The sequence below is a fragment of the Gymnoscopelus braueri genome (assembly GCF_963280865.1).
Source record: "Gymnoscopelus braueri genome assembly, chromosome: 19".
Classification (NCBI taxonomy): domain Eukaryota; kingdom Metazoa; phylum Chordata; class Actinopteri; order Myctophiformes; family Myctophidae; genus Gymnoscopelus; species Gymnoscopelus braueri.
Genome location: NC_137621.1, coordinates 29,021,803 through 29,046,147, shown reverse-complemented (window position 1 = coordinate 29,046,147; position 24,345 = coordinate 29,021,803). Strand labels below are relative to the sequence as shown.

At 43.3% G+C, this 24,345-nt stretch overlaps 1 protein-coding gene across 1 annotated transcript in view; it reads right to left on the bottom strand.

The window, feature by feature from the left end:
- fndc3ba (fibronectin type III domain containing 3Ba) overlaps positions 1-24,345 on the bottom strand; it is a 164,587-nt gene that overhangs the window by 84,905 nt on the left and 55,337 nt on the right. The window contains exons 4-7 of the mRNA XM_080414878.1: positions 8,641-8,717; positions 2,854-3,085; positions 1,930-2,101; positions 1-76 (exon numbers count right to left, since the gene is read on the bottom strand). The exon at positions 1-76 is cut by the window's left edge and continues 58 nt beyond it. Coding sequence (XP_080271004.1) covers positions 1-76; positions 1,930-2,101; positions 2,854-3,085; positions 8,641-8,717 — 557 coding nt within the window. The remainder of the gene's footprint in view (positions 77-1,929; positions 2,102-2,853; positions 3,086-8,640; positions 8,718-24,345) is intronic.

Genomic DNA, 24,345 nt, shown 5'->3' with positions numbered 1-24,345 from the left:
CTTCTTCCCTCCTGGACAACCGATTCCGCCCCCTGAGCCCATTGACCCCAGTGATGATGGGGTGTGTAATTTGTTGCTGCGTAGAATAGAAATCACAACAACAACAAAAGTCCATGTGAAAAGATATTCTAAAAGGCCCTGACAGACTGAAGCACGTCATGTGTAAACCATAATTGCACCACAATTATTAAACATTTGAACCGCACTAACTGGAATGGAGCGAGGACAGACACCGTAATGCACGCACGCACGCACTCACTCACACACTCACACACACAAGCGTGCACTGCTCTATTTTTTCCTCCTTGCCTGTTCTCTGACCAGCAAAGATGAACTCTTGAACTTCAGCCTTGCACTTGTCATACAGAATAGGGTGCATTTGTATGACGTTCGTCCCATCCATATTTTGCCGTTTAAAACGCTAACATCGCCAACTAATACGTGCAAAGGAAGGCGAGACTACTGCAGCTTCACAGTCAAACCTGTTATTTTTCTTTCTTCACCGTATTTCAGTGGTTCTCAACCTTTTCTGGATCAGGGCCAGCTTGAGCTATTCTCGGTGCGCTATACCGTTGCGCGATGAAGTATATATGTCCGGCTAGGGAGCGCGCCTCACCAGCCTACACACAAGAGGAGGTTGAACGAGCTGAAACCAGCGTTCCCCAAAACAACAGGTTTGGGGATCTGTTGGGAATTGATTACATGAAACAGGCACGTTTGTAAACAAATAATTGGTCCATCCTGCTCTGTCCTCGCTCCTCTATCCTCACTTGAACCGGAAGTAGTCAGTCAGTCAGTCTGCCATTTTGACAATCGTGCCAAATCTCTTATTTTTTTGCTCCAAGGAGCTAGGAGTGAGGATTAGGAGGCATCACTGACGAGCTATGAGCAAGGAAACTCAAGTGTATCGTTCCAGGAAGACTTTCCAAACTGAACAGCATGACGTTAATGACACGCAGCTGGCAATGTTATGTTACGTGTCTGTCTGTCTGTGTGTGTGTGTGGGTGGGTGTGTGTGCGTCTGTGTGTATGTGTGCGAGTGCCCTAGTTTGTGCTTTAACGGCGAATAACGTTCAAATCAACCTCATGGTGGCGCTACAACAGGTGACTTCATGTTTTGGCCTTTAACTCTTGAACCATAGGTTGTACAGTCAAATGATGCAAGTCCCTGTATAGGCCCTGCCCATTTAGCGTTTTCTCCAAAACACACTTTTTGCTACTTCTCCTACAGATTACATCCAAAACTCACATGAATCGGCACTTTTCTAGTTTTTGCACTTCGGTGCAGAGGTGAATCTTTTTTAAATGAATAATTACTTCTCAAAAAGCGAGAAAAAAAAAACCCTGCAAGGGAAGGCTGTTGCAGTTACTCTGTGCCGCGCTATGAGCTTGTAGATCTGCTATTTTTGAATAGCCAAAGAAATCTAAATTGACACAGAAGCGTTGCCGGATTGAATGGGTTAAGCTTAAGTCAGTCCGTCCATCAGTCACTTCTTCCAGGGGTCTACAGCAGTGGTTCTCAAACTTTTCCATGTCAAGGACCCCCAAAATTGACACTTATTAGCCCGCAGACCCCCATTTGAAAAGCCTCAGGGACCCCCATAAGAGAATATTTGTTACGGCTCTAGCAGTGATTCTCCACCATTTTAATTTCAAGGATCCTCAGTTTTACATGCACTAGGCTATGGACCCCCATTTAATGGCATTTCTACCTCTGGGACCCCAATTTATATTGTAAAATCAATGTTAATTTAACTCTGAGAGTGTACAAATGTCCATTTGTACACTCTCTGAGTTACAGACCCATAAGGGTCCATTTGGTTCCTAACTATCATTTAGCTGGGGACCCCCTGGAACTCCATCAAGGACCCCTGGGGGTCCCCGGACCCCACTTTGAGAACCATTGGTCTACAGGAGCATTGCACTGACCTGTATCCGTTGTGCGCAGGGCCCAGGCTGCCCTTGTAGAGGGTCGAGGGAGGGGAGTTGAGTCGATTCTGCCTCTCTAGCTGTCTCTGTTCCTTGATCTTCTTGGGCTGTGGTTTACTGTAGGTCTCCTCTCTGCCTATGTAGTTGGACATCCCATACACGGGGATGATCTCTGGACAACAGCAAACGAGGAGAGGGCATGGTTTTAGATTAGAAAATGAAATAAGTTAATTCATCAAAGCTACAGTGGTTGTACCTTGATAATGTCAGGGGTGGTACCCCTCTGGTGCCCCTGTGGTACCACCTATTTTTGTGGTACCACTTTTTTCTATGTGGTGCCACTAGATGGCGGTAGAGAGCAACTAATGCCCAGACACGAAGATAATGTTTATCTTACAGGGCATAGAGTCCTCTCTTGACTCTGTTATCACACAAACATTATGATTAGGACTGGGCAATATGGACAAAATCAAATACTACAATATTTTTTATACAAATACCTCAACACCGATATTGTGACTATAATATACATTTTCTTAAAATAGGGCTTAAACCCTATTTTAAATAGGGATTTAACCTGAATCTATCGATTAGTCACCCAATGGAGACTTGAATTCGTGAATATTCTTTTTGTTTTTGTCGCATTCCTTAGCCAATACTTTGATGACCGGCAGCGGTTCCGTTAGGAGACACACAAAGAGTCTCCTTTGTGTCTCCTACTGGAACCTCATGCCTACCGGGTCCGCTGGTCATCAAATTATTGGCTTAGGAAAGCGTCAAAAACGAAAAAACATATCCATATATTCAAGTCTCCACAATCGATAGAAAATACTTTTTTTTTCCTGGGGTGAACTATCCCTTTAAGGGACAACGGGGGGACGCGTTCAACTTCCGGGGGGTGGTCACCCTGTCACAGTTAGTTACCTGGGTCACCATACATGGGGGGCAGAGGGTGCTGGTAGTACTGGTGGGGGGGTAACTCCCCGGGGCTGACCGGCGGGTAGAAGGAGTGGGAGTTGTGGATGAAGTGGGGGTGGGTGAGGTACGGCGGCAGGTGATGCGTGGGCGACAGTGCCGGCGAGTAGGAAGGCGGGTAGCACTCGGGAGACTGGGGCGTGACCACCACCCGACGGACGCCTGTGTTATCCTCCAGCACCTGGGGGGGGGGGGGAGGGGGAGGAGACGTGGGAAGGGAAGGAGAGAAAGGGAGAGAAAAAGGGGGACATGGGTCAAACAATGTTATATACAATGTTATGAGGCTGAGGGAGGACCATTGTCGCCGTGCAGTGGACCCAGTGTGGCTGTTATTTAGTAATTTAAAGTTGTACAATGCAGATTCACAAATAACGATTTTTAGCAACCTCTGCTGGTCACTACCGTCACTGCATACAATTTCCGTAGTCCTCGATTACCCAGAATTCCATTTGTTTTCACCGGAAGCCGGAAGCGTTTCAAAAAGCGATCTTTTAATTGTTTTATACTATCTGCGGATCGTTTCTCTTAGCCAGTGGAGCATTAGTTACCATGAGCTGTGCTTTCTTTTTCTGTTCTTTTTCGATCTTCCAATCCTACATTCTCTTAAAATCAGCGTGAGGTTCCTTTTTGTTATTAGCGCGGTAGTTCCTGGCCAAACAGGAAACCGTTGCGGTAGTTCCTGGCCAAAACCAGATGACGTCATTTTCCCGGGAAAGTCCCCCCCGACAGCGTTCAATACAAAATATATAAATAAAAGGCTTCCGGGGGTGAAATTCATGGAGTGGGTGTTGTGAAACTTTTGCCACTCACAAAAGATATACAATTTAACTTTAGTTTTGTTGAAAACGTTACCTAGTATTACTTTAAGCTCTTTTTCAGTGGTGTAAAGTAACTAATTACATTTATTCAAGTACTGTACTTGAGTACAATTTTGAGGCAAGTATTTTTTACTTTTACTCCGCTACAATTATCTGAAAACTTTAGTTACTAGTTACTTTTGTAGATTTTGATTATTGTTACAAGACGTACGTTAACCACTTCAGCCCGGACAGTATATACATTTCGTCCATTTGAAAATAGCCGATCTAGTTTTTTAATACATTTTGTACATCTGAAAACCTGTGAAATGGGACATTCTGCATAATGAGTACTTTCTACTTTTGGTACTTTAAGTACATTTTGATACCGATACATTTGTACTTTTACTCAAGTGAATTTTGAATTCCAGACTTTTACTTGTAACAGAGTGTTTCTACCGTTGCAGTATTGATACTTTTAAGTAAAAAACTTTGGTGCTTTTTCCACCACTGCTCTTTTTAACTCTCTCAGTGCCGCACAACGAGATATCCCGAGGTTTTTCTGAATGCCCTCAGTGCCAAGAACGAAAAATCCAGAGTTAAAAAAGAAAAAGAAAGAAAAAGTATAATTTTATTTTTTTTGAAAAAAATGTTCAGAACCCAAGATATCATTATCTGAAGATTTGCAGCTCCATCCACTCCTTGTTTAACTTATAACTGAAAAAGGCTGTATCTCGCTTCCTAAGCACTTTTTTTTTACTTTGAAAAAGCTAATAAAAAAAAATTGCTGGCACAGTTTGAACATATTTTTTTATTTCATTGGCACTGAGAGAGTTAATACTTTTCATTGGTTAAATATTTGTAAAACCTACGGACAGTTGAGATTTAAGGCCTGGTGTCTCTCTCTCTCGCACGAGACACCACATTTCTACGGTGCTCAGACAAGAGGCAGCCCAGGGGGGCCAGGGCCAATATCTCTCCCCGACCCCTGGGCCAGGGCAGAGATTAGGTTTATTAGCTTGAGACAGTACTGCTTGTCAACCAGTAGGTGTCCTACCCGCGTCTAAATGTCTCAGTGGAGGAGCAGGGAGACCACCTCCAGCCAAGGTTGCCAGATCTGCTTATTTTAATTTCCCATGCAAGATTTTATTTGAAAATAGCAGATCTACAAGCGATGCGGCGCGTTGTGAGCTTGTAGATCTGCTATTTTCAAATAGCTGATGTACATGTTAAAGTAATCATGTGGCCCATAGTCGCTTCTTTTGGGCTGGTTTTCCTAGACCTGGTTGCTTGTTTCTCTCACAGAATCTGGCAATGCTGCCTCCAGCCACTGCAGATGTAGTTATGTTGTATTAACATACTCTACCATACAGATTGGTTGCAATAAGTTACAATAACTTTTTATTCGTGAATATGAGTTCCGGATTGCAGCTTTAAACGGCAAGGACAGCTGGTACTGTTGTCATTAAATGAACATCTCTGGATTTCAATGAAAACTAGATTCCAAGAACTTGCTGGCATTCCCTTGGATTCCATATATCTATTCACATTAATGCCCAAAAGTGCACAGCCACAGACTCGCACACACACACACACACACACACACATTCCATCCATTCAGACGCTTTCACAGGCCCGCATTCCAAGCAGAGAGCAAACACACACTCCCTGCAGAGCGGGGAAGTCATCTGCTGGTCCTTAACACACACACACACCAAAAATTCATTAGTATACTCACACACACACACTGAGCACCATGAGAGGGAATAACATAGACCGTGCCAGAAGAGAGAAAGGATATATGTGTGTGTGTGTGTGTGTGTGTGTGTGTGAGTGTGTGAGAGTGTGTGAGTGTGAGAGTGTGAGAGTGAGAGTGTGAGAGAGAGAGAGAGAGAGAGAGAGGATGGATGAATTAATTAATTAATGAGAGAGGTCCAGGACTGGAGGAAGGGAACTAAAGAAATAATGAATAATGTGAGTGAGATAAACAGAGAGAGAGGAGAGGAGAGGAGAGGAGAGGAGAGGAGAGGAGGTTAAAGTAGGTAAAAGTACAAAAGTATTGGTATCGAAATGTACTTAAAGTACCAAAAGTAGAAGGTACTCATTATTATGCAGAATGTCCCATTTCACAAGTTTTAAAATGTATAAAAATCTTTTGAAAATAGCAGATCTACAAGCTCACAATGCGTCGCATCGCGACGCATTGTGAGCTTGTAGATCGGCTATTTTCAAATGGCCGAAATGTATACAGGGCTGAAGTGGTTAATGCATGTTTTCTAATAATAATCAAAATCTACAAAGTAACTTGTAACTAAAGTTTTCAAATAATTGTAGTGGAGTAGAAGTGCAATATTTACCTCTGAGATGTAGTGGAGTAGAAGTAAAAGTACTGAAAATTGGAAATACTCCAGTATATATACAAAGTATAAGTACCCCAAAATTGCACTTAAGTACAGTACTTCAGTAAATGTACTTAGTTACTTTAAACCAATGCCCTGAGCCGTAGAATGGCGCGGATCCTTGTAGTTATAGGATGGGTAAATGTGGAGGACACATTTCACCTACAGTACAGTATGTGCAAATTTACAGTGACCAAAAAAAGACACCCTAAGGCGGTGGGGACTAAATGATTATTATTAGTCATTATTATTATCCAGAGAGAAGGAAAACAGAGTGTTTACAGGAAAACAAGGCCAAAGTCCAGCCTGGAGTACACGTGGAACTGGAACTGACCTAGGCATGCACGCAAACACACGCGCACATTGCACTCACACAAATTCACTGGCAAAAACCAACAGCGGAACAAACACAAACGCACACGCACGCGCACAAGTGCAGGGGATAATTTACTATATATCTTATATAGTACACACACACACACACACACACACACACACTATATATATACACACATGGTGTCCAAGGCCTGAACAGGCATTGCACTAGTTTTTTATGTATAAATTCCAAGAACCTCTGTGTGTCTGTCTGACATTCCTTTGCATATCTCCACAACCATTCATCGGATCAACTTCACACTTGCTGGTTGTATTGCTGAGGACACAGCGGAGTGCAGGGTCGTGTCTGAACCGTCTCTCTCCAAACGGGCACACATTCCAAGACGTGGCCATGCCGTGCAACGGGCATTGCACTAGTTACATGCAAAGTGCATCTGCAACTGTCACTAACTTCTACTAATCCATTATTTTCTCTCTCCTCCCCTGAGCCTGTCTCTCCTATGAGCCTTGTTTATGTAAGAGTGACTGTTTCCCGCTCTTACTTGGCCCAGTCCCTGCCAACACACACACACACACACACACACACACACACACACACACATGAACCCAAAAACACACCCACGCACAGTGAGCCAATGACCTTACTGCCATTGGCACAGACAAACACCACACTAAGACACATGTTTGTCTTATAATACTTGTGAGGAGGACTTCCCACTCTTGCTTCCTAACCTCTGGCTCTGTCCCTACAGCTAAATGTTTAATCCAACCCCAATCCTAACCCCCGACTCTCACCCAGAAATAACCCCCATTTCCTAACCTGAGCACCAATGAGATATGTATTTTCTACTTTGGAATCCCCCCCCCCCCCCAAAAAAAAAATCATTCTTTCCTTGGAAGGTCATTTCGGGACACACACACACACACACACACACACACACACACACACACACACACACACACACACACACACACACACACACACACACACACACACACACACACACACACACACACACACACACACACACACACACACACACACGACTGTTGCAGAACAAGCGTTTCCCGGAGGCTCAGGGTTCCAACACATTCCTACTCAGTGTGGGAGGACTGGGGCCTTACTCACTCACTCACTCACTCACTCCACTGATCTTAAAAGGGCCAGGATAGGACTGAGCCCAACTAAACAGTACAACAATTAATCGAACTAATTGATTTAATAAATTATTTAAAAACCTTTTTTTATGATTATAATAAAATAATTACAAAAACATTTTATTTTCTCCTTTATTTAAAAAAAGAAATATTTTAATATGGAAAGCTCACAACATGTCCCATCGTGACACGTTGTGAGGTTGTAGACTAGCTATTTTGCTATTTTTGCACGACACCATTGTACAACGATATAATATTGCGTAAGTGGTTATGTCTAATCGATTATAAAAAAAACATTGATTCATTATTATATAAAAAATGCTCTTCTTGATTAAATCATTAATCGAAAAAGTAATAGAATAATGGCTAAGAAAATAATGGCTAGTTCCAGCCCTACTATGCAGTAAGGTCTGGCTTGGTGTACAGGTGCTGGGACTATGGGAAGACAAGCCACCAGAAGCAAATGGGTGAAGTCAAGCAAACAAGACAAGGCAGGGGAGGGGGAGAGAAACCGCTGGATAATTGAATGCAGTCTCTCACCGTGTGTTTATTCTCTCCATCCCTCATAACACACACACACACACACACACACACATGCATGCGCATATAACACGCACACATCAAACGCAAGCACATAGACACACGCAAGTTGGAAGCATTACACAATTTGGATGTGTTACACAATCTGGGAATGTACGAATACGCAGAATGTGGTCAATAATATTGAGTTGAGAAAAGTGAACGCACATACACCCCATGAACGCACAAGCATACACAGTTACACACAGTGACATACACACAATCAAACACACATCCCTGAAAGTCATACACATCAGTCATGCACAAATACAACACACAGAGTCACACACACACACACACACACACTCTCTCTCTCTCACACACACACACACACACACACACACACACACTGGTATGCACACGCAAATTAAAAAACACCCAAAGTCATACAAACAAACACAGCACCCACCCACACATACAAACACTTGCACGTGCGCACACACACACACACACACACACACACACACCTGTGAGATGTATCCAGGGGGCACATGGATGGGGGGTATAGATCCGTTGGGGGACATCATGGGCACCTCTGCAGGACCTGGAGGGACGGAATAAAAAACAACAACCTTTATTTGTTTATTCATTTAAACAAACAGCATGTACATTAAAAGTAAATTCTTAGTTACACTGATTAATCAATGGCACACATGGCTATAGGACGCACACACACACACACACACACACACACACACACACACACACACACACACACACACACACACACACACACACACACACACACACACACACACACACACACACACACACACACACACACACACACACACACACACACACACACACACACACGACTACTATGTGGTGTCATTATGCCAGCATTACTGTTAAGTTAACACCTCAAATCTGATACATCTTGCAATCTTGCATTTTTCATTTTATCGTTTCGTACATTTGTTTTGTTGCAAGCTGCTTTCATGACCCTTGCCCCCGCCCCTGATGGAAGCCATTCAATCCCCCCTCTAGAGGATGAGCTAATAAAAAACACACAGCCAGCTGTAAATCTAAACACGCTAAAAAAGCTTTTTCCTCCCTAAATTCCTGGAAAGAGGATCTGTTGTTGTGGAGATGCTTTTTGTGTTTTTTTTGCGGGCGAAAATATGACACCGTGTGTTATACGCAGAGTGCGCTATACGAGGACCGGGACGCTTCCTGAACGAGAGCGCCGCTATAAAAGGAGAACAAAATATAATAGAATTCACAGATTGAGAATCCTGTTGACTTTTCCACTATGCATACAGTATCTCCCTTCTCTCTCTCTCTCTCTCTCTCTCTGCATGGCGGAGGTCTGGGGCTGGTAAAGTAATTGGGATCCCATTGAGACAGCTGTATGCAGAGCTGCATTCAGGATAAATCACACTACGCACACACACACACGTGCACGTGCGCACATTATGCATGTGTACCAATGCACACTCACAGGTTGCCTACTGGCCACTGCAGAACACTCACACCCACCCGCCAATAAACACCCATTTGCGCATGCACGCGCACGCACGCACACACAACAATGAACATCCACACATGCAAACACAGCTGTATGGAAAGGGGGAGCATGTATATACAGGCTACATGCGCAGCTGCAGCTTGGTCGTGCAATGGTGTCCTGTGCAGTGTTGCCAGATTCTGAGAGAGAAACAAGCAACCAGGTCTAGGAAAACCAGCCCAAAAGAAGCGATAATGGGCCACATGTGCACTTTAAACATCAGCTATTTGAAAATAGCCGATCTACAAGCTCACAACGCGTCGCAATGCGACGCGTTGTGAGCTTGTAGATCGGCTATTTTCACGTAAACAAGCTCACAGGTTATAAAGCAGGCTTTACATTCCCCGTTCTCTGTGACTGACATCTGCCATCAGCCAACATGGCCGCTACTGAACTCTGGGTCTGGGCGGAGTCCAAACTACTGCCTGCCTCCCTCTCTCATTCTCGCTCTCTGTATATTGGTATATCTTTCGGTCTGGCCGATATATCGGCCATTATTTGACTTTTTTATAACATCAGTATTAGCAGCCGATGTGTTCTACCACTTTCAACCTCATAGGGAACATTTTTCTAAAGTTTTCAAGATTGTTAAAAAAAAATTTGATCAATAAGTCACAATGACACATTGTGAGCTTGTAGATCGGCAATTTTTAATTTTTTTGATTTTTGAAAAACTCTGGTCCAATCTGAGTTTTGTACCAGTCCGAGTAACGTACCGATAGGCACAGAATCGTAAATAATATTTTGGGGTTGAGCCTTCGTCTCAACTGCCTATCAAAGTGACTACTGGCCAATCACAGCGCGTCCTTTTCCGGCCAATCGCAGCGTGTCCGGGACGTGGACAGGTCACGTGACAGCGCATGCCTTAACATTGAATCACCGAAAGAAAAGGCTGATAAGACCCAAACAGACCCAACTAGACGGGTAGATGGGCCCAACTGGCCCAAATGTATGGAATGATTGTATTCTGATTTGGAGCCCAATCTATGGGCTGATACTCTAGGTATCGGGGTGGGCATTGTCAAGCTCTATTCTCTTCTGTCCATCGTGCTTACTGCTTACCCTCTCCTCTTCTAACTCTCTCTCTTCTTCCCGCTCTATCTATCCCTCCGGCTCCATCCCTCCATCCCTCCCTCACTCTGTCTCTCTCTTTGCTGACCTCTCATCGGCCCAACAAACAGGTAACAGTATGTACAGTGCACACTCACCTACACACACACACACACACAAACAACCTGAGCAAAGTCCACAGAGTGGGCGTACGTGCGAGTGCACGCGTGCGCGAGTGTGTGTGTGTCTGTCTGTGAGTGAGAGAGAGACCTCTTTCAGTGCAGTCTGCTCTCCAGCTATGAGGCACCGGGAGAGAGATGAAGGTATTCATTGAGTAGAAGGTCACAGCATGGGGAAAACACACACACACACACACACACACAGTATCTCTCTATGCCCCTTAACATCACTAACACGCAGACTCTTTCACTCTCACATACTCTTGTGAACACTCTTTTCCCTGAGTCTCTCCATTTGCTCAAATCCGTTTCAATCTCTCCATCGGTGTCTCTGTCTCTCCCTCTCCGTCTTTCTGTCTGCATTTTCCCCCGAACCCATTTTCTCATCTTTCTGTCTCACCCTCCGTCTCTGTCTCTCTGTCACACACTCGGAACTCGGTGCTCTTGGCAAACAGACGTGTGTTTGGACAGAGTCTGCTGCCTCTGTGCTCTTCACTCCGCAAACACCAGCATTCCTCTGCTCACGCACGCACGCACACACGCGCACACACAACGTTCCTATCCTAGGCCCCCAGGACTGGACCCAACCATGGATGTATTAAAAGAACCCAACAGACTCAAATCCCCCCCATCAATACAAGACACTCTTTGTCCTTCTATTCCCTCACACACACATGGTTGTTCTTGGCATTTCTACATGGAAATCAGCCTACTACTATATGACTATATATATATATGAGCTGTGTGTGTGTGTGTGCTTCAGGTCCCATTTGATGACAATGTCACTCTCTCTCCCTCTGTACCTCCCAGTGGCCGTGCCTGTTAAACACTTCTGATAAAGAGTAAAGAGTCACAACTTCCTCTACCTAATCCTGTTGGAATGCCAGGCAACACACACACACACACACACACACACACACACACACACACACACACACACACACACACACACACACACACACACACACACACACACACACACACACACACACACACACACACACACACACACACACACACACACACACACACACACACACACACACACACACACACACACACACTCTTGCTCCATTCCTCTCCCATCTGTCACTTGTTCCGCTTCCGACCTGCGTACGCACTCGAAACGAAAGGTCAGGTATCAAGAGAGGTCGGAGGTCAGGGGTACGAGGTCACTTCCTGTGCCTGCCGTCACACATGGCGTTTGATACAGGAAGTGAGCCTGTGGCTGGTGCTCATCAGGGTGCGTGTGTGCGTACCTCTGCCCAGTGTTGGGAGTCTGCCAAGCGGCCCCAATGGCCGCTATTCCAGACAGTTCCCTAGGCCGGTGATCCTCAAACACTTTGACGCGTCACTTTGTGGCGCGTTGTAAGCCTGTAGATCTGCTAATTCTGCTTTTTTTTTTTATATTTGAAAATGTGTGAAAATCGTCATTTTATTATGACGATGATGTCAAAATAATTGCGATTGTCTCAAATAATTGCGATTAGGCGATTATGTAGTTATTGTGACAGGCCTAGGGGCCCCTGAGGGTCCCTGGGGGTCCCTGGACCCCCCACTGTAGAGAACCGCTGCCCAACACGACCATGGAGCAGTGGTGGAAACTAAGTAACTAAGTACATTTACTCAAGTACTGTACTTAAAGGCATACTAGGTAACGTTTTCAACAAAACTAAAGTTAAATTGTATATCTTTTGTGAGTGGCAAAAGTTTCACAACACCCACTCCATGAATTTCACCCCCGGAAGCCTTTTATTTATATATTTTCTATTGAACGTGGACTGGGGGGACTTTCCCGGGAAAATGACGTTCCTGGCCAACGTCATGACGTCGTGGCCGACGTCCTGGCCGACGTCATGACGTCGGCCAGGAACACCGCAACGGTTTCCTGTTTGGCCAGGAACTACCGCACTAATAACAAAAAGGAACCTCATGCTGATTTTAAGAGAATGTAGGATTGGAAGATCGAAAAAGAACATAAAAAGAAAGCACAGCTCATGGTAACTAATGCTCCACTGGCTAAGAGAAACGATCCGTAGATAGTATAAAACAATTAAAAGATCGCTTTTTGAAACGCTTCCGGCTTCCGGTGAAAACGAATGGAATTCTGGGTAATCGAGGACTACGGAAATTGTATGCAGTGACGGTAGTGACCAGCAGAGGTTGCTAAAAATCGTTATTTGTGATTCTGCATTGTACAACTTTAAGTACAATTTTGAGGTACTTTTACTTTACTGGAGTATTTTCAATTGTCAGTACTTTTACTCCGCTACATCTCAGAGTCAAATATTGTACTTGTACTCCACTACAATTATTTGAAAACTTTAGTTACTAGTTACTTTGCAGATATAAAGTGTTACATTATAAAACAGACATTAACCACGTTAGCATTGTTTTATACATAGGCTATTTGAAAATAGCTTGTAGATCTGCTATTTTCAAACATTTTAGTATTTTTTTATTTGGTACTTTAAGTACATTTTGATACCAATACTTCTGTACTTTTACTCAAGTCAAATTTTAATTGCGGACTTTTACTTGTAACACTTCTACATTGAGTACTACATTGAGTACTTCTACATTGCAGTATTGATACTTTTATTTAAGTAAAACATTTCAGTACTTTTTCCACCACCGCCACGGAGAAACGGCAAGCAAGACATTCACGGCCGATATGGTTTTCGTGTGTTAGTGTGACAAAGGGAAGAAGAGCGGAGGTAAAGAAGATGAAGAGAGAGAGAGAGAGAGAGAGACAGGTGGTGCTGAGCGCACCGACAGACGCAAGTGCTGCACCGACTCAGCCCGAGTTGATTGCGTAACGCAGACAAAGGGAAAACACCTGTGGCGAAGAGCAGCGTTGTCATAGGGACCGAGCGCAGCGTTAATCCATTAAGGACCGGGAACGCGTATATACTGTGTCATTCTTTTGACTTTTTTTTTTGTAGCTATAACCATTCATTCTTTTATACTTTGGGCTATTCAAAAATAGCAGACCTACAAGCTCGTATAGCGCGGCACCGAGTGCCGCGCTATACGAGCTCGTAGATCTGCTATTTTCTTTTGAAAACTCGTGAAAATGTGTGCAAATCTTTGAATATATATATATTTTTTAAATATTTTTTAACTAAAGTCTTTGGTTCTGGGGATTCTACAAATGTCTTCTAAATCCTATCCTTTACGTTGCTTTAATATCAGTGGTTCTTCTTTTTGATGTCAAGGACGCCCAAAATGATATTAATGGGTTAACCCATTAAGACCTGATGCCGATTCTACAAACGCCTTCCAAATCAGTATTTCTCAAACGTCCCCCCTCTGGTTTTATACGTTGCCGTACAACAGTGTCACACAAAAATAGGAGATCTTCAAGCTCACACCACATCATGACGCGATGCGTTGTGAGTTTGTAGTTCTGCTAATGTTTTCTATCTTTGAAAAAAAAAGGAGAAACATTGGGGAAAATGTCATTTCAATTTGTTTCCTCAAAATAGACCGCCGAAGTCTGACGTCATTTACACATCCTTTGTTTGTCTACCTGGTTCGCAGTTTTCCACCCCCGTTCTGAATCCCATAGACGTATTTAATATCGCGTCAAATAAGAACTGTGTTCCAAAAATAAACAAATGACCCCGGCGTGTTGACTCTTATGGATATGAAGCATCAACTGACGGTGAAAAAACGCTAATGTTACTTCCGCCAAATTAGTTACATTTTCGCCAGAAACAGACTGTATCAAATATAAGTGACTGACTATCATAAACGATACAGAACCCCCTCCCTGACAATAACGCCGACACGCGGTGTTTATTTTTGGACCACAATTCTTATATGAGACGATTCTAAGATGACCCAATGTTATTCTCCATAGAGAAATTACTTCCGCAAACCTGGGGATGAACGAGTCACGTCAGGACTTCGGTGCTCTATTGGTCCATTTTATTCAAATTGATTATTTTTTTTATAATCAATTAAATCAATTTGTTCAATGAACTGTTGCATCCCTACTTCTCTGGGCTGTACCAGCGCTGGCTTCCAAGCAACTGTGCTTGTAAACTGTTGAGGATGAGGCCGACTGTCAGCATGCGATTCACAATGTCAGATATACAGGTGGTAATAGAGAGTCCGTAAATACAATCGAGCAGCACAGACATACACGTGCACTGCTGCTTTGACCGTTTTATCGGTTCACAGCGCAGAGAGATTTAGCTTTACTCTCCCGAGATTATACAGGGAATATACACACACCTTCACAGTAAACATCCTGTCTATACCACGCACGCACACGCACACACACACACACACACACACACGTCTCATTTCTTACATACACTCTCAGTGGAGTGCAGACCAAACACACTTGTGTGTTGTATGTGTGGCCACCCATACATGCGAACGCGCGCATGTGCACACACACACACACACACACACACACACACGCGCGCGCGCGCGCGCGCGCGCACACACACACACACACACAGGAGGTGATGCAACGTTCCGTCAGATGTTTGTCATGATACAGCTGTCAAGGACAGCTGTGCCTGGGCCCCCAAAGTACAACACACACACACACACACACACACACACACACACACACACATACATACACACACACGCATACACACACAATCACAACCACACTAATAATGCAGTAACTTTCTCACACACAAAAACAATACAATACTTATATGCACATACTGTACATACACAATAATTATCTATCAGTAGTAGTAGGCTAACGTGTGTGTGTGTGTGTGTGTGTGTGTGTGTGTGTGTGTGTGTGTGTGTGTGTGTGTGTGTGTGTGTGTGTGTGTGTGTGTGTGTGTGTGTATGTGTGTGTGTGTGTGTGTGTGTGTGTGGGGGTGTGTGTGTGTGTGTGTGTTCCATCACACTGGACCAGAAGTCAGCTGACTGCCTTGGTAAGGTTTTAGAAAAACATTGGACAAAAACAGAACTCTCTCTATCTCTCTCTCCCTCCATTGCTCTATCTCTCCCTCTCCCTTTCTCTCGCTCTCCTGCTTTCTTGAACATGTGGTCACCACATTGAGAGGAAACGCAGACCCTCTCGGGAAAGCGTGTGCGTGTGTGCATCTGTGTGTGTGCGTGTGTGCGTGTGTGTGTGTGTCTGGGGCGGTGATATCAGACGAAAAAGAGCCTGTTTGTGAGCTGACCTACATACAAACCAACTAGGCACAGATGGATAGCCCAAATACACACACACACACGTAGAAAAGAAAAACTCCCTTTACCTAAGAGACCAAAGAAATTCATCCACTGAGTTGCCAAACAAAGGCATACACAAAGCAACACACATGCTCTCTCTCTCTCTCTCTCATACACAAACACACACACAATCTTTGTATATCCCACCATAGCCCTGTGAAGGCAACTGCCGGATCTAGATCTAGAATGGCTGTGTGTGTGTGTGAGTGTGAGTGTGAGTGTGAGTGTGAGTGTGAGTGTGTGTGTGTGTGTGTGTGCGCGTTTACGTTAAGTGTGAGGCTGAATATGTAGTTATAGTTTGAGTTTGAGTCTCTGCATGAGTGCTTGTAGTGTTTGCGTGTCTCTCTCTGCGTGTGTGTGTGTGTGTGTGTGTGTGTGTGTGTGTGTGTCTGGGTCAGCTGTGACGTGGCGCTGCCTGGAAGTTATGTAAGCATTAGCGAGGTAATGTTATCTGTCCTCAGCTCAGAGCTAAGACACTCCCATGACAGCTTCCTCAGCCGGGCCGCACACACGCACGCTCGCACACACACACGCGCGCGTGCGACGTCATGGGCGAAAAAGTCGGGGGACATTAGCTGGGACACAGAGCTCTTCACAGGTTCAAAATTAAGTTGGTTGGGATTCACCTCGATTATCAATGAATCCATGATCACACATCATACATGCCACGGTGCACTTTGATTCCACGGAGGTAGCCTATAGTTTGTGCGTGCTCTCTCGGCTCGCACTTTAACTGCTGCGGTAATCTGATCCCTGGTCAGTCAGTCTATCATAGCAGCAGCCCGAGTTTATTTCACACCTAGGCTAGCCAGCATACAATGAACATGGATGTGTTGTGTATTAGCTTGTCTGCAATGGTGGAAAAAGCACTCAAATGTTTTACTTAAGTAAACGTATCAATACTGCAATGTAGAATTACTCTGTTACAAGTAAAAACCAAAGTGTCAACGATGCTACAATGCTATAGTAGCCACACTGACACACATCGCGACGCGTTGTGAGCTTGTAGATCTGCTATTTTCAAACATTTAGTACTTTTACTTTTAGTACTTTAAGTACATTTTGATACCAATACTTTTGTACTTTTACTCAAGTAAATGTAAAAGTCTGTACTCTTACTTGTAACAGAGTACTTCTGCATTGCAGTATCGATACTTTTACTTAAGTAAAACATTTTGAGTACTTTTTCCACCACTGGAGGAGAGAGGAGAGGTCACACAGGAACTGGGGGAGACAGAACTGAAATAGCCACAGTGTATATAGACCGGCCTGGTGTGAAAAGTATGATGCCGGACGCGCGCACACACACATATATATAAATATGGAGCAGTCCGGCCCTCCTGTGAGTCAGGTCCGGCAGACATCTTAACGGTGGGCAGGGTCAGAGGAAGTGTCACAATGTCCTGTATCGCCCTGTCCTCAGTAGCCACTAAAAGGGCTGAAAGCATCCATTATTTCCTATACGCCATTATTCTATCTTTCACGTTTTCGATTAATGGAATGATTGAGATGCGTTTTTTTTTTTACTCCAATGAATCGATGAACTACTTTAGCGTCATTTTATACTTCGCCGCATAACAGTGTCAAGCAAAAATAGTGAAAGAAATAGTGACAAATATTTATTGAAATTATGTTTATATTTTCAATATTTTTGAAGAGAAAAAAAGTACTTTTTTTTTGCCAATGACATGACATGATTAAGAACCTTTGTCGATCATCGATATTTTTTTATAATCAATTAAATCAATTAGTTCTATTCATTGTTGCACTCCTATAGTTAGTTAGTTAGTTTATTTGTTTCGGTGATGGTTTGCAAAAACAAACAGTTGAGCATACAAAATATTTTCAACAAGATCTTTTGACCGAAAGGGTTTGGGCTGAAGCCGAAGCTTATTACTCATTGTCACCAAAAAAAAAAAGGAAACAAAAGAGTAAAAAAGAAAACAAACAAAAGAAAACCAAGTGTCAACGATGCTACAATGCTATCGTAGCCACACTGACACACATACCACAGACACCATCCACAAGCACCATGGACATGGGCTTTTGCTAGTGCGCTCGCGTGCATGCATGCACGCACCCATGTTAAGCACAGTCCACATCCTACTGTAGGTTTCTAGGCTGTGTCATAGCCTGTCATTTGAGCGGGTCGCTGGTTTGCTAGGGAATGTATAAATCACACTCTATACAGTTTGGTTAAGTACAAAAGAATTACCATCAAAATGTACTTAAAGTACCAAAAGTAAAAGTACTAAAATATGTGGAAATAGCAGATCTACAAGCTCACAACGCGTCGCGATGCAACATAATTGTAGTGGAGTAAAAGTACAATATTTGCCTCTGAGATGTAATGGAGTAGAAGTAAAAGTACTGAAAATGGGAAATACTCCAGTAAAGTCAAAAATTCCTCAATTTTACTTAAGCACAGTACTTAAGTAAATGTACTTAGTTACTTTACACCACTGGCTGTGTCATAGTCTGTCATTTGAGCGGGTCGCTGGTTCGCTAAGGAATGCAAATCACACGCTATACAGTTGCCATGTTTGAATGCCGAGCCTTGCACACACTGTGTGTGACGTGTGTGTGAGTGTGAGTGTGAGTGTGTGTGTGTGTGTGTGTGTGTGTGTGTGTGTGTGCATGCATTCCTGGACCATTGAGCCCCTAGCCTTTTAGCCTGGGGCTCCATAAGCTCTTAGTTACATAATAGCGTCATAACAAGAGCTTTTAACCGGCACGCTAAAACCCCATCAGCTGATGAAAACAAATCAATAGCAGGCCTGTTTCATCTGCTTCGTACATCAACATAATGACGCGTTGTACCACACACAATATGCTATAGACCTGGGGGATCTCAAAGTGGGGTCTGTGGACCCCCATGGGGTCCTGGAAGGGGTTCCAGGGGGTCCCCAGCTAAATGAGTTAATATCTATATCTTATCCTTTGGCTATTCAAAAATAGTAGATCTGCAAGCTCACAGCGCGTCACTTTGTAACACGCTGTGAGCTTGTAAATCTGCTATTTTTGAGAAAGCAGAATGCCGAAAATAATTTTGTTCTTGATATGAACTCCGGGGGTCCCTGGCACAAAAAGCTTTTGAGATGGTGGTCCGCGGCCAAATGCGTATCAATGTGGGGGTCCTTGACATGAAAATGTTTTGAGAACCACCGCTGTAGAGACTAGGATTCAGTTTTCATTCATGCAACGCACTTCGTTGCATGAATTTTACAGCATTTTACCCCCTCAGAGAACGTTTTGTTAAGTCAAGTCAAGTATGCTTTAAACCATTAAGACCTGAAGCCGATTCTACATGTCTCCTAAATCCCAACAGTTTTCTGAAAAACTTTGTTTCTATATCAGTGGTGCTCAATCTTTTTTCATGTCAAGGACCCCCAAAATGATATGTATTTGGCCGCGCACCGTCATCTCAAAATATTTTGTTCCAGGGACCCCCCCAGAAGCAAAGATTTGAGTTAAAAATGTTCGCTTTAAAAACGTATATATTATATTCAAAGATTTGCACACATTTTCACGATTTTTCAAAAAATAGCAGATCTACAAGCTCATAGCGCGGCACTCGGTGCCGCGCTATGAGCTTGTAGATCTGCTATTTTTGAATAGCCAAAGTGTAAAATAATGTCTAAAAATGACACAGATGCGATCCTGGTCTTAAAGGACGACTTCACCCATTTTCTAATGCTCATGATATAATGGTACAATTTTTTTCTAATCAGTCTGTGTCTCAGAGGAGGGCTGTAGACAGTTCAGAAACCCGTCTACCAGTGACATCATCGATGGGGAATCCAAGCTAATAGAAACTGCAGGCTTTGTATTCCTGGAAAGTTGCGATGCAATAATAGATCCCATTGTTCTCGCCTTAATAAAAATCTGAATGAAAGAATTGTAATCTTTTTGTGAGAAAAAAATCCTGCCTAACGATGATGTCACTGGTAGACAGGTTTCTGGACTGTCCACAGCCCTCCTATGAGACACAGACCAAGTAGGAAAAAAATATATACAAAAGCTCATTGTATATCTGCTATTTTTGAATAGCCAAAAACAAGAACATAAACCTGTGTATTTTCAATATGGCTTCACATGGTTTGAAGTTCTTGTGGGGGGCGCTTGATTTGCATTCCCAGACAAACCCCATGCTTCCTCTAATATGGGGCAACGACACAAGGGCTGCACTCCAGATGGTCAGTAAATGTTTTTTTGTGGATCATGGCAGTTTATTCAACTCATTTATTTATATATTTTGTATTTTTTTTTCACACATTTCATTTAATCTGGGACTGGGTATTTATCCAGGTCAAACCCAACCCGGTACATATTTTACAACGAGGGCCCGGCCAACACAGCAGCACACTGAGTGCTTTCAACAACAAAAACTGCTTACAACACTTAACCCATTAAGGCCTGAGTCCTTAAAATGTTTTCTAAATCCTAACAGTTTTTTGAAATAAATATAAAAAATATTTTCTTCACGATTTTTCAAAAATAGCAGATATACAAGCTCATAGCGCGGCACAGAAGCCAAAGAAATCTTAAAAGTGACACAGATGCGTTCCAGGTCTTAATGGGTTAAAGTACATGGTTGAATAAATCTAATTCTCCTCATCTAAAGAGCTACAGCGTAACCACTTAAACCTTACATACATTGTTGACTGGAGACCCTCAGGGGTATATCCTAGGCCCCATACTTTTTTCCCCCTTAACTGCAAATATCTTGGGTGTTGCGATGCATCGTTAGCTTATATATGTTCTAAATATTCACCAGAGAATAGGGTTCAATTGGCAAGTATAGTCAATATTGTATACAAAATAAAGAAGGATCCAGTCTGTACAAGCATTATCATGATCAAGGAGAGAAGCAAAAACAGCATAGAAACGGGTCAAACAATCAAAAGATATATGCATATTATGTAGTAGCGTATATGTACATGATGTTTAGGACATTGGTTCTCCAAGTGGGGTCCGGGGACCCCCCAGGGGTCCGTGGGGGGAGTTCCAGGGGGTCCCCAGCTAAATGTGTTAATATAGCATCATTTTAATCACTTTAACCTTTTATACTTTGGCTATTCAAAAATAGCAGATCTACAAGCTCGTAGGTAGATCTGCTATTTCGCGACGACGTGGGAGTCAGCCAGGTTACAGTTACAGTAACTTCCAGGATCACACAGATACCGCATGACGTAGTCGGATTGATATCAGATTGTCGAAACATGCAGGCAGAGACGGCCCCTGCACAATAAAGTCCTCGGTGTTAATCGAACTCCAAAAGAGTGCTCAAACATGTACTCTCTTCCGAGTCACATTTGCACTTGGAGTTTGCCGTGTGCGATGCGTTCTTGCGATGCATTCTTTAGAGGTGGTTGGGAAGCACTCTATCAGCTTGACCCTTACCCTGCATTACTAGATACTTACATGCCTAATGCATACGGTCACGCAGCAGAGTGCACGCATGCACACCCTGAAGCGTGCAGACATGGGCTTGATGTCGTTTGCAACCCATTCGTGCTTCATCACTTTCATACCTGTCGTCCCTATTTTGGGCTTGTGTCTTTATAGGTGAAAATGTTCTTCTTTTTGCTTTTTTTTCCAAATTTTATATATATATATATATATATATATATATATATATATATATATATATATATTTTTTTTTTTTTTTTTTTAATAGTGAAAATAGGTGCTCTACAAGCTAACAACATGCGACGTGTTATGGGCTTGTGGATCAGCTATTTTAGTTAATTCGTCGGCAGCTGTTTATTTTCTTTTTCATGACCGACGAAGGATACAGGGCTTAACCCGACTTGTGTTGCATGTCCTTCCTCCCTTACCTCTCCCAATAAAGCAGAAGTTCTATTAAAAGCTGCCCACTTATTCACTATACATGGCACATATACAGTATAACTGTACAAGTCTCAGGGATTTTGTGCATTTAGCATGGGTGCCCATCCCACACCTCCTCCACCCATCCTCTGGCTCTCCCCTCCTCCGCCCCCACCCCATCCCACCCGGGAGGGGGAGGGAGGGAGGGAGGGGTGGGGTGGGGTGCAGGGGGCCCGACCTACTTCTGCAACCGGGCCCCACTCCAGAGGCCGAGACAACGTAACGTCTGGAGGGACCCTGGGCTCTGCCCAGCTTTGTTCCCAACAACTGAACACACTCAAACCCAACACACAGACCAAACGTTGATACCTGTCCGATTGTAGCAGACCTACATGTATTTAAAAAAAGCACATCTAAGGGCAAGTACACACACACACACACACACACACACACACACACACACACACACACACACACACACATCATTTATATGTATAGTATACAGCTGTATCCTAGACACATGCGGAGGCAGATAAACATTAACGCACACATACACACTCTGAACATCTGGAGGACTGACACTCTTAGGCCACGTCCACACTAATACATTTTCATTTTAAAAGGAAAACCATCTCCGTCCACACAAGCGTTTTCGCACATAGCACAGAAATAGTTTCAGAAATAATCTCCGTCCACAAACGCGCATATCTCATGGCCATTCACGTACCCTGGGCATGCAGTAGAGTTGCAGAAAATACTGCAGAGGAGATACAGCAAAGGTGAGAACGTTTATTATTCAGCAATGCCTCTAATGCGTTATCCATGTTCAATTAACCACTGGTAGTCAAGGCTGATGTAGTTTTCTTTCGGAAGAGGGCACGTGATAGGGAGGGATGTAACTAATCAAGAACACATTGTGACTGATAAGACCGAATCTGGAAAAGTGGGTGTCTGTGTCATAGTTTTCTAAAGTTCCGCCCATCCAGACAAAAATCCAAACTAAAACAAGGTCAGCTGCACTTTACAAAGTCTTACAAAACGGCCTCCTTCAAACTTTAGATGTCAATCTTAGCCAATCAGGATGGAATATGAAAAATCAAATCCGCCTTGATCACATGACTATAGAGATCATCATGTGTACCGATTTGCGTGAAATTTTGATAACATCTGAAGGAGTAATATAAAAAAATAGTTTTACATAAGTTGACCTCCTGGTGGCGCTATGAAAGGCAGATGTGAAAAATGCAATGTGAAAAGGGCAAAGGTTTTTCCTTGGCCTCTAGGGAGTGTGCCTACAATGTTTTACGCAGATCAGTGCTAGGTAAAAACGTGAATCGGCCTGTTATAGAGCCCTCCATCACACAACTTCACGTTCATTATTTGAGGCATTTTGTTCAAAACGGAGCACTCCTGCAAACGTCTGAAAGAAAAATCTGAAAGAAGTTTAGTAGACTAGAGAGAGAGATACTGTGTAAAGATCTACGTGATGTTTTGGAAAAAATAAGATAGGAGTAATATAGAAAAAATACATAAAATTGACCTTCTGGTGGCGCTATAACAGGCCGATCTGATCTGATTGGGACAGAGGTTCTGCTCTGGCATCCAGGGAGTGTGCGTGCACAGTTTCGCTGCGATTGGCCCTACGGTGCCGGAGATTAGCTGCTCACAGACCAGACGGACACATACATGCACGGACGGACGGACGGACAGACGGATAGGGTGCAAAACATAGTCTCTCAGAGACAATCACTGACGCACAGCTCACAAACATAGCATACATAGCAGGGAGTGAGATACTGAGATACATTACAAATCTAAGACAAAACACACACCCGCCTAGTGGAACATACTGTCATTTGGAATGGTTTACATGAGAGTAAAACCTTAATAAACCTTAAGAATTTACCTTGGCACAACTAGCAAACAAGGCAGAGACATAACAAAAAAGCAGACATAACAACCTAGCACAAACTCACACACACCCACACACACACACACACACACACAAGTGTTATCACACAAGGCTATCTAGCGCCTGCAGGGTAACCATGCTACAGGTTCTGGATAAGGAACAATTTTATGAGAGTGTCCATCATGCACTATTCAAGAGGGCTCATTATTTTGTCACTTAAGTTCAAAAGGAGATGTTATGCACATCCATATACCGTATTTTATCGCTGTGGCAGTACAAAGTAAGCTACAGGGCCAATTTTGCTCTTCTGAGCTTTAAACCATTAAGACCTGAAGCCGATTCTACAAAATGTCGTCTAAATCCAACAGTATTCTGAAAAAAAAACGTATGATTCAATATCAGTGGTGCTCAATCTTTTTCATGTCAAGGACCCCCAAAATGATATGTATTTGGCCGCCGACCCCCATCTCAA